Source organism: Ziziphus jujuba, chromosome 8 (genome assembly GCF_031755915.1).
Source record: "Ziziphus jujuba cultivar Dongzao chromosome 8, ASM3175591v1".
NCBI classification, from domain to species: Eukaryota; Viridiplantae; Streptophyta; class Magnoliopsida; order Rosales; family Rhamnaceae; genus Ziziphus; species Ziziphus jujuba.
Window position 1 is genome coordinate 25,932,129 of NC_083386.1, and position 16,429 is coordinate 25,948,557.

Consider the following 16,429-nt stretch of genomic DNA (forward strand, 5'->3'; position numbering starts at 1 on the left):
TGAAAAGATTAAAGGTGAGAAATTAACAAGCACATTTATTCTTCTTACACAGGATTTTTAATATTTTACATCTAAAGTGATTTGAGATTTGTCTTTCTTATAGGGGATTGGACAGAAGAAAGTATAGTTCAACAAGAAGAAATTCCACTAACCTAGTTAAATGTGAGCGTACAAAAGAAAATAAATTGAAGAGAAGGTACAAATATAACTAAAGTTTCATAAGAAGAAAGAATTGAAATAAGTTATAGAGTTTCAGACATTAATAGATCAAGTCTTGCTTTTTGACAGCATCTTTCTAACATTCTTCACTCTATTATTCATAGTAGCAGTACTCGGTTGAGTGCTCGCCAAGGCTTGCATTTTGATAGCATCCTTTTTGCATTATTCACTCTATTGTTCATAGTAGGAGCACTTAGTTTGATAGCATCCTTCTTTCATTCTTCACTTTATTGTTCATGTTAGCACTACTCAGTTTGAGTGCTCGCCAAGGCTTGCATTTTGACAGCATCCTCCTTACAATCTTCACTTTATTTTTCATAGTAGCAGTACTCAGTGTGAGTGCTCCCCATGGCCCACATATGTGTCTGGCCTTGTGTCTGTTCCGGTATCGGCTCTCTGCTTCTTCTAATTGTTTTGACAGCTCTTCTACCCGCTTACGGAGTCCTGCAGCTGTGCTGTCAGCCAGTTGCAGGGACTTCTCTGCTGCTGACTGGGCAGCCATGGCAGCAGCTGCAAGTTCTTCTTTTTCATTTAATTTCTGATTTGAAGTGTCCAAAGCAGTCTTTGTTTTCTCTAGTTCTTGGTTGAGAATGGCAACCTAATAAAACAGAAATGTGAGAAAACAATTTTTGAGAATTAGTACAAAATACATGAGGAAAAAAGGGGAAAGCGAAAAAAAAAATGAAAAATGAAAAAAAGCAAGATTATATATATATACATCTATGTGTGTGTAACTAATAGACCCAAACCAAATAGGGATAAATTTTTTTTTTTTTTTACCACTTTGTCACGTTCTTCAATCTCACGTTTCCCAGCTTCAACTTCTAATTCACAAGCTTCATTCCATCTAGCAAACTCTGCTTCAGTTTGCTTTATCTTCATCAGGAGTTCCTCAACCTTGCATTCATAAAATGAGGGAATAAGTAAGAAAGAAACAGAGTACTGGAATGCAGGTTAAACCACCACAACATTTCTTAGCAATTGAAATGACTACATTTTGAGCCAACTTTTTCTCTCTATCTTCCAACTGCTTGATATATAGCATGTTTTCAGCAATATCTTGAGCTTGTTTCTCTGTAAGACTCTGTAGATGCTCGGTGTTTGACCTGCAAAGAGTCGGCAATTAGGGAACAGAAAACCACTCAAAATGTACTCTAGTATAACTAGGTTCACTGGCGCAGATTTTCGCTGTTGGAGAGCTTTATCACATTTCAATATTATCATTATTTGACCCAATCTATAAAATAACATCTTTTCTTCCTTTTTTCTTTATTATTAAAATACTTTTTTATAATTGAGTGATTATATAATTTCAAAACATAACTGAGTGATCATAGTTTGATAATTAAATACCTAGATTCTTCCAAAGACCTCCTCAATTGGGTGATTTCAAGGTTTAAATTCTTCGTTATCCTCTCTACATTTGATGCCTGATAAGAACAATTACAAATTACAGAACAATGCTCGGAGCAGGGCAAATATCCAATGCTCAAAATTATATTTGCTATTTTCCAGAACAAACTAAGATAAATAGACATAGATAGGTGCATCAAAGCAATAAAAAACGTTGACGAATTAACAACAAAGTTACAAATTGAGCAATAAAAAAAATTGATGAATTAACAACAAACATACAAATTTATTATAAATTTTTTTCCCCCAAAAGAAGAGTTGCTATTCATCACTAGTTAGAAACACAATTGGTAAATTGCAATATAAAAGTTCAATCCAACAACAACTTAAAGCATTCTTTCCTTTTAGCCCATTTTGCTTAAACAACAGAAAACGGTGCAAGTAAAATAAGGAACAAAAGTAGAACATACCAGGCTTACAACCTCCTCTTCACTCTCACTACCATCTAACTTATTCCCAGCACCAGCTCTAGAAGTATCCACCTTAGTACCTGAACTTTCTGCAATCTGAAAAATGGCCACCCTGTTCTGCTCACTATTCCCCTTCAACCTACTCAAGCTCTTCTCCACAGCCTCCATCTCCACCAAAGCAATCCTAAGCAAACTATCTATATTCCGATTCTCTTCTGTCAAACTCACCACACTGTTCTCCAATTCCCTCTTCTCCTTCTTCCTTGATTCTTTATACTCATTCACTTTCAATTCAACCACTCCCGCAAGCTTTGTGACAGCCATTGACTCCTCTGAAACTGCCTTCAATTCTCCATCCAATTCCAACCCATCACTCTCATTTGTACAATTTTCAACTTTTTCTTCATCAACAACATTATTGATGATCCTAACAAATCTCTCCTCCGCCAAACGGAGCGATTCCAAGAGTTTTAGTAGAAACCCATCACATTTTTCCTTTGCAGATTCTAAGCTTTTGATTCTCTTTCTATAAATTTCCTTTTCTTTTTCACTTTTTTTCTTTGTAAATTCCAAGCTTTTGATTCTCTCTTTATAAATTTCCGTTTCTTTCTCAATTTTTCCCTTCACACATTCCAAGTTTTTGATTCTCTCTTTATAAACTTCCAATTCCAAGCTTTTGAATCTCTCTCTATAATTTTTCGCTTCTTTCTCAATTTTTTCCTTCGCAGATTCCAAGCTTTTGATTCTCTTTTTATAAATTTCTGCATCTTTCTCACTTTTTTCCTTGGCAGATTCCAAACTTTTGATTCTACCTCTATGAATTTCCGCTTCTTTCTCAATTTGTTCCTTTGCATATTCTAAACTTTTGATTCTCTCTCCATAAATTTCTGCTTCTTTTTTACATTTTTCTTTTGCAGATTCCAAGTTTTTGATTCTCTGTTCATTTTGATTCTTCACAAATTCTAAGTTTTTGCTTCTCTCTTCATTTTTGTTCTTTGCATTTTCCAAGTTTCTGATTCTCTCTTCGTTTCTGTTGTTTGCATATTCCAAGTCAACGATCCTCCTTTCACCCTCACGGACTCTACTCTCTGCTCCTCCCACTCAATAAACAAATAAAGAAAAAATAATTAATGAAAAATTTTACTAAAGAAGTTTACTATGGATAATTATTTTCTTATTATATATATAGTAAATGTTTATATATATATATATATATATATTAATTATTTATTTACAAGTTTAATTAACTATTAATTTATATATTCAATCGGTTCCAAAGAATTTTGAAAAAATTATTATTTTATGCATTTAGTATATTTACCATTTATTACACTGGATTTAATTGAGACCTAACAATTTTATTTATTTAGTGAGATTATTCATTTATCGAATATTTATTTATCAAGATTAATTTTACTGTATATTTATTTTTTATTTTTTATTTATGAAATATATGTATTTGTAATTTTGTTTTTTGGAAACATTGAAAGTTTTTAGAGACTTATTAATTTCTTTAAACTTCTGCATTCAAATTAATTAAGCATTAATATCCATAGATATTTCTAATTAATTCTTTTGCTAAATAGCCAAGTTAATAGTTGACATCAACAAATTTCTTTCTTTCAAAAAAAAAAAAACGATATTTTACAATTTTAACAAGTAATTTTTAATTCCAAAAGAGAAAAAAAATATATATATATAAATTGAATATTTATTTATTTAACAAAATTTCGGGTCTCACCAAATTCTTACCTTAGGCCTCCAAACTGATTGAGCCGGCTTGACGCAAGCCAAAATTTTAAAATAGTTCTCTCTTAAATAAGTTTATAAAATTTTAAAATTCTTTCCAAAATTGTAGTATAAAAAAATGTCATAAACTTTGGGAAGAAACTTAAAATTTTATATATTTTTTAAGAGATAAGTATTATTTTTTTTTTGGTCAAAAGATAACTATTATTCTTTTAATAAATTAGTAAAATATTAAAAAATACAATATATTTTTTCAAAAATAAAAATATTAATATGTACATATTATGGATATTCAAAATGATAAAAAGAACATGAAGACCTATAACAAAAAAAGTGAGCAAGTAATTTTTATTAATATAATGTAATTTTTTTTGGATAAGTAAATATTTGATTAAAAAAACATATTTTATAAAAAAATATATATTTATGCTCTTTGGTTGGATTACATGGTGAGTTTTTAGATTTTTTCTTTTTTTTTCTGTGTTTTAAGATTTTTTAAATTTACTAATCTAAAATTAAAAAATAAAATTACAGGTACTAAAGTGCAATTTTTGCACGGTTTTGTTAATTATAACAAATTTGGATCAATTTGTAATAATGTGATTTTAAATGGTACTAAATTGTAATTATTTAAAAAAAATGTATAAATTAAATATTTTTTATTTTTTTAAAAAAATTATTTATATCCTTACTCTTTTTTTTTCTGGGTGAAATTTAGCGCCTTACTCAATTGTTGCCTTATGCCCCTAAGCAGGTTGAGCTGGCCATGATGCGAGCTAATCTTCCTTTTCTTCTCTTCTTTTTTTTCACAACGAATTTAAAAGTGAGTCTCTTTTCTCTCTTAGTGTCGAAGATAACTTTGAATAGGATATCCTTGACGAAGTGCGAGAGAAAGAGAGAGAGAGAGAGAGAGTTTGTCAAAAGGAAAAATTTTATTGATGAAGTAAGTGGTGAAACAAAAATCGATCCAGCTTAGGTTGGTTTTGGGGGTGTCCAATTTAATGGAAGAGGCTGCCTTGTTTATGATTCTAGGCATCAAATGGAAAGTACAAACAATAAAAAGAACCACGCAAACTAAAATTATCAAACAATAAAGCTCCTAAACTTGTTTATGACTCTAGGCACCAAATGAAAAGGACACGCAAACTAAAAATTTCAAACAATAGAGCTACTAACCTTGTTTATGACTCTAAGCACTAAAATTGAAAGTACATTAATTAAAAGAACCACGCAACCTAAAATTATCAAGCAATAAAGCTCCTTACCTCCGACTGCAAGCTTGCGGACCACATGCAAGACCTTTAAACAAATCCATGCTATCAGTTTCCACCTGCACGTTATCACTTGCTCTGTTTTGTTGCAACCTTTTGTTTTATTTTTTTCTTTTTTATTTTTTGGGGCAGGACCTGAATTAATCTTGATTAATTAAGAAAAATATTGTAATGCTATTTTAACTAAGTACATTGTATGAATATATGTTTTTTTTTTTTTTTTTTTGCATTATTTGATTAAAAAGTGTATTTTTTTTTTAACTTTTTCCCCCCCTCAGAAAAAGGTATTGCATGCTTCTTTTCTATGTAGACCATTAGCAGAAGCCCTTTATGCCCAATAGCAGTTTGTAAATTCCGCTTAGACTTTCATATATTTCATTCTTACAAACCATATCTTATTAAATCGTAACCGTTCCTATACATCCTGGGATGCCTATTACATTTATATGTGGATCTGTCATGACTTCTTGCAAATGCAAATAAAACAGAAGCACTCATGAGCAAATCATCATGTCCACATTCAAGTTTGTAGTACTCATGAGAGAATTAGTTGAATTACCTTGCATTTAGCCTCCACAAATATTTTCTCTCTCTTTTTATTGCTTCAGTACTGCCTCTTCAAATTCTTTCCACTTTGAGTTTGTAGTGTCCTCAGTGCCTTGTTTTACTCCAAGATAACTGTCACAAACTGCCTGCTCTGGGATCCTCGATTGCTGCAAAATATAAGAACTATCATAAATAATCAAATGTACATCTTAACAAGAAAGGCATGCCCTAATTATTGGAATAAGATAATTATTAGGATATTATTTATTTTTAGCTATTTAATTTTGTGCTGGTCTTTGGGATTTTTTTTTTCTTGTGGTGCATTATTCTTATCTATTTTTCTTAGTCTATTAAATTCTTTTAATCATTAAGGTATTAAAGCCTTTTTAATTATTTGTTCTCTTCAATTAAAGATAATTGGATTATCTTTTGTTTTTACGATTGTTATTTCTATTTCCTTCAATCTAAAAGGTGGCACGCTCGCACAATGAAAGACTCTTGGTGTATTGGATTTTTTTTCCAACACCTTCCCATTAAAAACCCTTTAAAAAGATTACTACATTAAACGCTTATTTGCAAAAATAGTAACTGCTCCAAATATGAAATTACATTTCAAATGAAGACCAATTACTCTTAGCATTAAAATTTCATGATTTCATATTTGCATAGTTTACTTCTTAGTTCAGATAAAAGGTAAGGATAAATTGTGTTCCCTCATAAAAATATTCTAGCAACATTTGCTGGCAGAATAAAAGATCATGCATGCAAATTTCATTTGGGGACTGCACACTACTAAGATGAAGTAGAATAATCTTTTCTCACCTTGATTGAGCTGAAAGCATAGGGCTCAGCTTTGAAGTGTCAACCATTGCGATCATGGTAGACCAACCATGAATGTGCCTATGCCATCTCCTCATCTATATGATATATTTTCATTTACTACAAAGCACAAACTGAGAAATCTATATCATCTCTTTCTGGCATTTGGTTACTTGAAGTGTATATATATATATATATATATATATGTGCAGTGGTGTCTTGTCAGCTCGTTGTTTTTGTTCTGTGGGCGTGTAGATGCCAATTGCAAAACTTAAGGCCTCTTATATAATACTCTAGGTGCAATGAAATCAGATGATGGAAATAATTCTCTGTCGATACCATCATCAGGCAAGAGCGATTGGAAAAGAACCATTTCTTTAGCAATTGGAAAAGAACCATTTCTTTCTTTCTTTCTCCAAAGCTGGTGACAGCCCAGTCTGTTAATGGTTTTGAAGCTCTGTAATATTTCTATACTGTGTAGAAATTATGAGCATACGAGAGAGAGAGAGAGAGAGAGCAAGAGAGGTTAGAGGAGAGAATTGTGTGAGCTCAGCTACTTTTTCATTCCAATAAAACAGTATTTATAAAAAATGCTTACATCATTAAAGTGATCATTACATTTTCTGTTATAATAAAGATTCCCTCACTCACACTTTCATGCATGCACACTCTTTTGCAATTCACAATGACACCTGGCATATAAGCCAAAGTGAGAATACACCTATAAAGCTCACTTATCCACATCAGTCCTTGTCTTGACATCAGCACAGGGGTTATACTTCAACACTCCCCTGTAACCTCTGTGTCGAAACAACTCCTAGATTGTCTCTCAAGTAATTAAACCAATCACTTGGTAAAGGCTTTGTGAATATGTCTGCAACCTGCTTTTTAGAAGAACAATATGTTAAGTTAACTACCCCCTTCTTTGATAAAATGATACCTCCTATCAATGTGCTTAGTGTTCTGGTGAAAAACTGGATTCCTAGTGATGGCAATAGCTGAAGTATTGTCACAATGTAGAGGAGTGGCTTTAGCTTGCATTTCACCAAAATCCTCAAGTACAAACCGAAGCCATATTGCTTGTGCAATTGCTTCTGATGCACTAATATATTCTGCCTCGGTAGTGGAGAGTGCAACATAACTTTGTTTGACTGAAGCCCATGAAAACACTCCACTTCCAAAGCTGAAAGCATATCCAGATGTACTCCTCATATCATCCACAGATCCACTCCAACCACTGTCACAATATCCTACTAAAATATTTTGTTTTCCTTTGACATATTCCAAACCATAGTCTAAGGTACCTTTGATGTATCTTAGTACTCTCTTTGCTGTGCCAAGATGTTTATTTGTAGGACAATGCATAAACCTTGCTAGGAGACTTGCGGCATACATGACATCTGGCCTTGTAGCTGTAAGATACAGTAGGCTTCCACAATTTTTGGATAAAACTCTTCATCTGCAGCTCTACTTCCATCTTCTTTGCTAAGCTTCTCATTTGCAATCAATAGTGTGAGAACTGGATTGCAATTTGTTAAACCAAATTTTTTTAGTAATGTGGAAGCATACTTCTTCTGATGCACAAAAATACTCGAAGCTGTTTGTATTACTTCCATACCAAGAAAATGATGGAGCAATCCTAAATCTGTCATTTCATACCTTTTCATCATGTCTTCTTTAAACCAGTGAAGCATTTCACTATCATTCCCTGTATACACTATGTCATCAACATATATAGCCACAAGCAATATGCCTTTTTCTCCCCTGGTCAGTGTATAAAGGGTGGCTTCACTTTGACTCTTTTAAAACCCACTCTCACAGAAGTAGGTATCAATCTCACTGTACTAGGCTCGAGGAGCCTATTTCAAACCATATAGAACCTTGTGAAATTTGTATACCTTATCCTTATGCCCGTCAATCATAAATCCATCTGGTTGTTCTACATAAACCTCTTCTTGTAGTACACCATTTAAAAATGCTGATTTAACATCAAGCTGATACAATTTTCAACTTTTGTGAGCTGCCAAAGCAATTAAAGTTTTAATGGTATCAAGTCTTGCAACTGGGGCAAAGGTTTCATTGAAATCCACACCTGGTTTTTGTGCATACCCCTTAACCCCTAATCTGGCTTTATTCTTTTGAATTGAACCATCTAAATTGAATTTAGTCTTGTATGCCCATTTAACACCAATTGTCAGGACCTGTCTGAAATTCCTCACCGGAACACTAGGCAAGCCCTGATCCTAGGGAAACCCTATCGGACCTTCTAATGGAAAATCAGGCAGAATCTCCCAGGGTTGGACTTACCACAATTTTCCTGCACTGAAAACACACTTCTATATACACCACCTTATTCCTCCCACATTACTACAATTTGTTTCCATAAATTTATAGCACTCTAAAATAATAACAGGGAATCAGTATATGATTCAATAAATATGTGTCCAATCAGTATACAGAGCATTATACAAATGATTGTGAAATTAATACAATGACAGATGAAGCAATACAAGATGGAGAGGAAAAAGGAAGGAAAAGCTTCTTTTGGACTTTCGGCAATGAACTGAGACGTCGACTTCGCCCTGGACGATCAACGTCTACTAACCTGAACCAAGGGAAACGGAATTTAAAAATATGAGATGCTAATCATCTCAGTGAGTAACCTAATCTAATATACAATTATAATAGTAATAATAATTATAGTACACTTGATTAATTAAGAATAAATAAATGAATAATTAATAATTAATTGGAAATAATATTTTCTCTCAAAACCCTCACCATTCACTCCGTTGGAAAAGTTTCCCTTTTAAAACATTTTCGCAAAACCCAATATTTTATGCCCCAAAAATCAAGGAATAATTAATTTAATAAAAATTTAAATAATCCAAATTTATAATGAAATAAATTGAAATAAAATAACTTATAACAATTATTAAATAATTAATGCATGTCATAACAATTAATACCGAAATATTAATAAAACTCACATTAAAACAATCCATGAAATAATTAAATAATTAAAATAAATCAATTTATTGAATAATTAAGCAAAGAAAAAATTAAATAAAATTAAAACCTCCATTTGAAATAATTAATAAAAATAACATTAAATATATTTTTAATTTAAATACAATTTCAAAATATTTATTTTGAAAATCATGTTCCAAAAACCACTTGATACACCCACTATATACCAGTGGCGCCAACGGTAACCAGCATCTCGAGCACCGATAGACAGGAGGTTAAAGAGAGAAACTGGCATACGATCGCGTGGTATCCCACCGTGCCGCTGCAAACAGGCGTCCTGGCTATGGAAGGGCGGCCTACTCTCATCCGATGGCAACCACAGGACAACCCCATAAATCACCTGCGCGCTACTCACACCCACCTGCGCGCTAATCATATCCATGTGCGCACTAATCACATCCATATACACTGAACACCAGTACGTGTATGGTGCATCTAAAAACTCGTAAATCATAAATCAATATTTTTCAAAATCTCAAAATTTCATAAATATCATCAAGTTTATTCCATCTAATTAAACCTATAATTTTCCACATTCTCTTTTAAATCATCATTATAAATCCATCAAGTTCAAATCCATCAATCTGAATATGTAAATTTTTCACTGGCATAAGGTCAAGCCATTAATATTTCAATGTATCAATATTTTTGAAACATAATAATTTAAATCCATATTTTTCTCAAATTCTCAAAAATCAATCTAAATCAATAATATGAAAACCATATAAATTCCATATATAATTAATTCACATAATTGTGCACAATAATTGAATAATAACCATAGCAATAATTAAAATAAATCAAAACCACAATTTCTTTAAATTCCCAAATATATTCTTTTGGCACCAAAACATATATTAAAAACATTATAAATTGGCAATACAATTCTAGATAGAAATTCTCATAATATTGAACACAAACATATTTTTGAAATATTCAATTATGAAATATTCCAACAAATTAATTTAATAATTAATAATTTCAATTTCATAAAATTCTTTAGATCAAAATATTTTCTTAATATATAAATATTTTGATTCACTTAATTGGGCATCAAATTTACACATATAAATCCACTAAATATTTGACACATAAAATATAAATTTCAAATATTCAATTCACACAAAATATTCACAAATTTAAGTCCCGAAATTAATTTGAAGGTGGGTCACTCACCTCGAGTACGCAATCAACCCAAGATCCTCCATGGGATCAATTCCACGATGCACACGTGCTCCTAGAACAACAATATTGCACAACTCAAATAAATTAATATTTTATTTGGATAAATAATACCCGGTACCCGGGGGATTTAACACAAACGTTAACCAAAATTCGTGAGTAATATACCGAAACGAAACTTATGGAACGAGGATCGCTGATTGGGGCTTACCTCCAGGAGATCGGACCCGTGGTGGCTGGGATCTCACCGGAAAGCTCTCGGAATTCAAGTCCTTGATTCTTTCAATCCGTCATGAATTGGAGGAAAACAACCTCAGATTTGGGTTCAGAGGGTCGGAATTAGCCGGAAAGGATGGGCGGTGCAACTGGAAACTCACCGGAAAGTCAATTTCCCGACGAACCGCTGTGGTCACCGGAATCCACCACCACCGGCAGCTTGTCCGATGGCCACTGGCCGTGATTTTTGGTGGGAAGGTAGATCAGGAAATGGGTGACTCAACGGGACCGGCGGTGAGGCAAACGGAGGTCAGAATGGAGAGAAATCTGGGTTTGAATTAATCGACGTGGTCGCCGAAAAAAGTCTCGATCCGGGCGCGTTGGCGGTCGGTTGGCTGTGATTTTTGGCTGTCCGACCGATTTTTAGATGGGCTTCATGCTAGGGTGGTGCATGTACTATTCTGGTGGCCAAAAATGGGTGAACGGCGATTGGCCGGTTGGGTTTCTCTCTCTAGCTCTCTTTTTCTCTCTCTCCTCCCCTCTTTCTCTCTTTTCCCCTCCGGCTCACGTGTTTTTGCCAAAATAAAAGCCACCCGTGGGTGACTCTGTTCAGTCATGGGATTCGCTGAAAATACGACATGTGGTACATAGTGTTCACTCAAGTAAAAAATATATTAAAATATTACAGTATTCGAAAAAATTTGCATGTCCATAACTTTTTAAGCAGATGTCCAATTTAAACGTGTCGTTAGTCTATGAACTCGTATCAACGAGTATTTCACAACCATGCATGAGTCAAAGCTCAACTTTGCATGAACAAAAAGTCAACTCCGACACCCCTTGGACAGTTTAGACCTCAACTTGTTTTGCTCATAACTTTCAAACCGTAGCTACGTTTTCAACGTGCTACTAGTCTATAAACTCGTGACAGCGTGTACTTTTTAATTGTACCTCTGTCAATGTGAAATTACATAAGGAATAAAAAGTCAACATTTGACCCCTTCTCGATCAACGAAGGTCAAACCCGATCAACCTTAGTCAAATTTTAGAAATTTTTGATATACTTTAGGATGGGGTGTTACACCAATCACAAGCTTATCTTTTGGTCTGTTCACTAACTCCCATGTGTTGTTTTTCTCGATCATCTCCAATTCATCTATCATTGCCTTGATCCAAGACTGACTTAGCTGCCTCTTTATAATTTTCAGGCTCAATGATACAATTATTGCATTTAGCCAAAATATCAGTAAGACTTCTCCATTTTACTGGTGTGTGATCAAAACCAGCATGCAATCTATCGGCTTCTGAATGAATAGAACTCATACCTGAACTTCCATACATGTTTGACATACCACCCCTGCTGCTTATAGCTTCTTCTGAACCAAAAACTTCTTGTCTTGACTTTTCTGGGGTATGATGAATATCTTCAAGCACTGGATTCCTTCTTGAGACTTTGTAGTTATCAATTGCTACAGAAATTACATTTTGACTCCCATTACGTGCACTTTCATTCCAATCCCATGAATTTTCTTCATCAAATACAACATCTCTAGACAGAATCAACTTCTTAGTTATAGGATCAAACACCCTATAACCCTTCTCACAAGTTCCATATCCTACAAAGACTTCTTTTATGCTTTTAGGATCCCATTTTTGCCTTGTCTCAGCTGGAACATGGACATAACATAGAGAACCAAAAATTTTCAGTTGTGCGATTCCTGGTTTTCTTCCACTATAGGCTTCAAAAGGAGTTACACCATCAAGTACTTTAGTGGGACATCTGTTAAGCAAGTACACATCGATATGAACAGCTTCTCCCCATAGGTAATAAGGCATTTGTTTATCATGCAACATAGCCTTAGCCATTTCAACAACTACTCTATTCTTCATTTCAACCACTCCATTCTGTTGTGGAGTGTAGGCTACTGTCATTTGTCTTTGAATACCCTCAAACTCACATAATTTAACAAATTCAGTAGATATGAACTCTCCTCCTTTATCACTTCTCACACATTTGATCTTAAACCCACTTTGAAGTTTAACCATGGATTTAAATTTATTGAAGCAAGTAAAAGCTTTAGATTTATTTTTTTGAAAGTATACCCAAACCATGCATGTATAATCATCTACAAGAAGCATAAAGTACCTGTTTCCAGCAAGGGTTTCTATCTCCATTGGACCACACAAGTCAGTATGAACCAATTGTAATGGTTGACTTGCTCTCCAGGCCTTATTCTTTTGAAAGACTTCTCAATGCTGCTTTCCAAATTGACATCCTTCACATATTTTCATGGTTTCCTCAAGTTTTGGTAATCCCAAAACCACATCCCTCTTCTTTAACTTCAGCAGTGCATTCAAGTGTAGGTGTCCCATCCTTTTATGCCAAGTTTCCACACTGAAATCTGTTTGAGCTCATAGAGCAAATTATTCACTTGATGTCATAGTTAAGGGATAGCATCAATTTGTCTTTGCTTTAACTTTCACAACCAAATTTTCTAATGTAGGTCCATCATGTATATAACATATTCCTCCACCAAACACTAGATAATAGCCATGCTCATCCATTTGACCAACACTCAGCAAATTTTCTTTCAAACCAGGTAAATACATTACCTCTTTAATGTGCTTCTTGCCTCTGTCAGTATCAATCACCAATGTACATTTCCCAGCTATGCTTTCTAGTGTACCATTGGGCATTTGAACTCTTCCATACAAATTCTTTTTAACATCAATCAAAACATCCATATTCCCTGTCATATGATTGCTACATCCATTATTTATATACCTTTCACTGTCCTTACTTGACTTGTCAAGCTCACTAGCTGCATAAAGATGTTGCCTGTCAGCTCCATTTGATTTGTGCACTTTACTTTCTGCACATTCTTCCCATTTGGACACTCTCTTGCCCAATGCCCAAATCTGTCACAAGTATAGCACTTTGGTTTACCTTTGAATCTACACTCTTCAAAATGATATTTACCACAAGTTCTACATTGTGGTTTTGGGTTTTCTTGGTTACCTCCAGCTTGCCATCTGTTATCGTGAACAGTATTCACAGAATGAGTGTTTACAATTTGGTTTCCATGAGATCTTTGTTGAAACCTCTGCTTTGGTTCCCACTTTTTCTCTTTTGGAGTCCAATTCTTCTGAAATTTAGCCGTGTTGGACTGCATTACTCCTTTGTTTTGTACTTTAGAGTTTACAAAGTGAGTGTTCATAGATAAAGTAGAAAAGGCTCTCTCTGTGAAATCAGTGACTTGCAAATCAAGTCGGCTCTTAAGTATTGCAATCAGTTATTGGAATTCGACCGATTCCAGATCCTTAATGTTTTCTATCACTAAGCATATAGGTTCATAGGCTTTAGTCAAACTAATTAAAACCTTTTGAACCAACCTCTCATTAGATAAGCTCTCTCTAAAGGTTTTCATCTAATTTATCAAATCATTCAATCTAGTAAGATAGCTAGATATTGTTTCATCCTCCTTCATTTTAGTATATTCAAATTCCCTCCTTAGACTTTGCAGTTTCATAGATCTTACCTGTTCACCACCATGGTATTCTTTGTACAGCAGCTCCTAAGCTTCTTTCGAGGTTTCTGCATTTACTATCCTTGGAAAGATCTAGTCTGAAACAGCACCTTGGATAATTCCCAAGGCCTTTGCATCCTTCATATAAAACTCCATTGTTTGTTCATCATCATCCTCCATTGTCGAACTTCCTTCAGCTTCTTCACTTTTTCCCTTTTTCTTCTCATCTGAAATCGGGATTCCTCTCTCCACAAATCTCCAAAGCCCATAAGATTTGAAGATGGTCACCATCTCAATCCTCCAGAAGTCATAATTCTCACCTGAGAATATCGGAGCTCTCACTTCAAATCCAATTATTGTTTATGCTGATCTTACAACACAAGAAACCAGTATTTTTGAATTTTTTTTTACCTCACAGTGTTTATCCCAATCTCAGATTTGATCAAGAGGCTCTGATACCATGTTAATGTTTTTGAAGCTCTGTAATATTTCTGTATTGTGCAGAAATTATGAGCATACGAGAGAGAGAGACAGAGAGACAGAGAGACAGAGAGAGAAAGAGAGAGAGAGAGAGAGAGAGAGAGAGAGAGCAAGAGAGGTTAGAGGAGAGAATTGTCAGGATCCGTCCAGAATTCCTTCCCGGAACCCTAGAGAAGCCCTGATCCCAGGAAAATACCACCGAACCTTCCAACGAAAAATCCGGCAGCACCTCCCCTAAGGGTAGGACTTACCACAAATTAACTGCACTGAAAACACACTTCTATATTCATCCCCTTATTCCTCCCACAATACTATAAATTGATTCCACAAATTTACAGCACTCCAAAAGAACAGTAAATCAGTGCATAAATAATAACTACACGTCCAATACAGCATACAGAGCATTATACAGATAAATGTGGAATTAATACAATAACAGATGAAACAATACAAGATGGAGAGGAAAAAGGAAAGGAAATACTTCTTGGACTTTCGGCAACGAACTGAGATGTTGGGCTCGTCCCGGACAATCAACGTCTCCCAACCTGGACCTAGGGGAACGGAATTTAAAAACGTGAGATGCTAATCATCTCAGTGAGTGACCCTATCTACCGAACACTTTTAATATTAATAATATAACAATTAAAGGGATTTAAGTAATCAATACCGAACAATTAAATAAATAACTAAATAAACATTTGAAAGTAATACCTTCTCTCAAAACCCTCACTATTCACTCTGTTGGAAATGTTCTCCTTTTAAAACATTTTCACAAAACCCGCTATTCGTACTTCCCGAAAACCAAGGGATCAATTAATTTAATAAACAATAGATAAATAAATAAATACCCCAAATGTAATTAAAATGTGAATACATATAATAAATAATTTTTGTACTCTTTGGGGTTTGAAAGTTCTATCCGAAAAATTTGTACTTGACGTACCACACCACATACCAGTGATGCCCTCCGATACCCAGCGCCCCAAGCACCGACTGGCGGGGAGATTAAAGAGAGAAACTTGCAAACGGCACTTCAGCGTCCCGACAGTACCGCTGCTGAAACCGTCATCCCGGCCAAGGAGGGGGGCGGCTGATGCGTAATATATAAGACTTGCCTACCCTCGGTCCAATGGCAACTCACGGGAGACATAATACTTGCGCGCTAAACCACATATATACCAGAACACCAATACTGTATGAGTGCGTCTAAAATAATTACTAAATTAATTATAACCGTACCGTTTTTCCAAAAATTACCGTGGGAAATATACCAATTTCAATTTTACCATCCCACATATTTTCCTTTAACAGACCCGGTACGAAAACATCGACAACAGTAAAACAATAATTTTTCTTGTAACACGAGGTCCAACAAATAATATACCAAGGGCATAATTATAAAATTAAACCACCAAATTAAACAAATATTTTCCTTAAAATATTTAAACCAATTATGCCCAAAAATAATATAAAATCCAAACATAATAAATTACTGAAAATACTTGCTCATGTGTAATAAATACAATTAAATCACCATAAAATAATAATAATCGGGAATTTCTTAATA

The 16,429-nt window shown here is 34.2% G+C and overlaps 1 protein-coding gene across 1 annotated transcript; it reads right to left on the reverse strand.

The window, feature by feature from the left end:
* Nucleotides 1-412: 412 nt before the first annotated feature.
* LOC132805095 (uncharacterized) lies at nucleotides 413-8,534 on the reverse strand. The gene is made up of 11 exons (XM_060819873.1): nucleotides 8,520-8,534; nucleotides 8,326-8,421; nucleotides 7,851-8,226; nucleotides 7,403-7,758; nucleotides 7,207-7,308; nucleotides 5,721-5,775; nucleotides 2,043-3,142; nucleotides 1,573-1,649; nucleotides 1,214-1,325; nucleotides 1,000-1,116; nucleotides 413-817 (listed from the first exon to the last, which is right to left on the reverse strand). The coding sequence occupies exons 1-11, from the start codon at nucleotides 8,532-8,534 to the stop codon at nucleotides 413-415; spliced, it is 2,811 nt and encodes a 936-aa protein (XP_060675856.1).
* Between the last annotated feature and the right edge of the window lie 7,895 nt (nucleotides 8,535-16,429).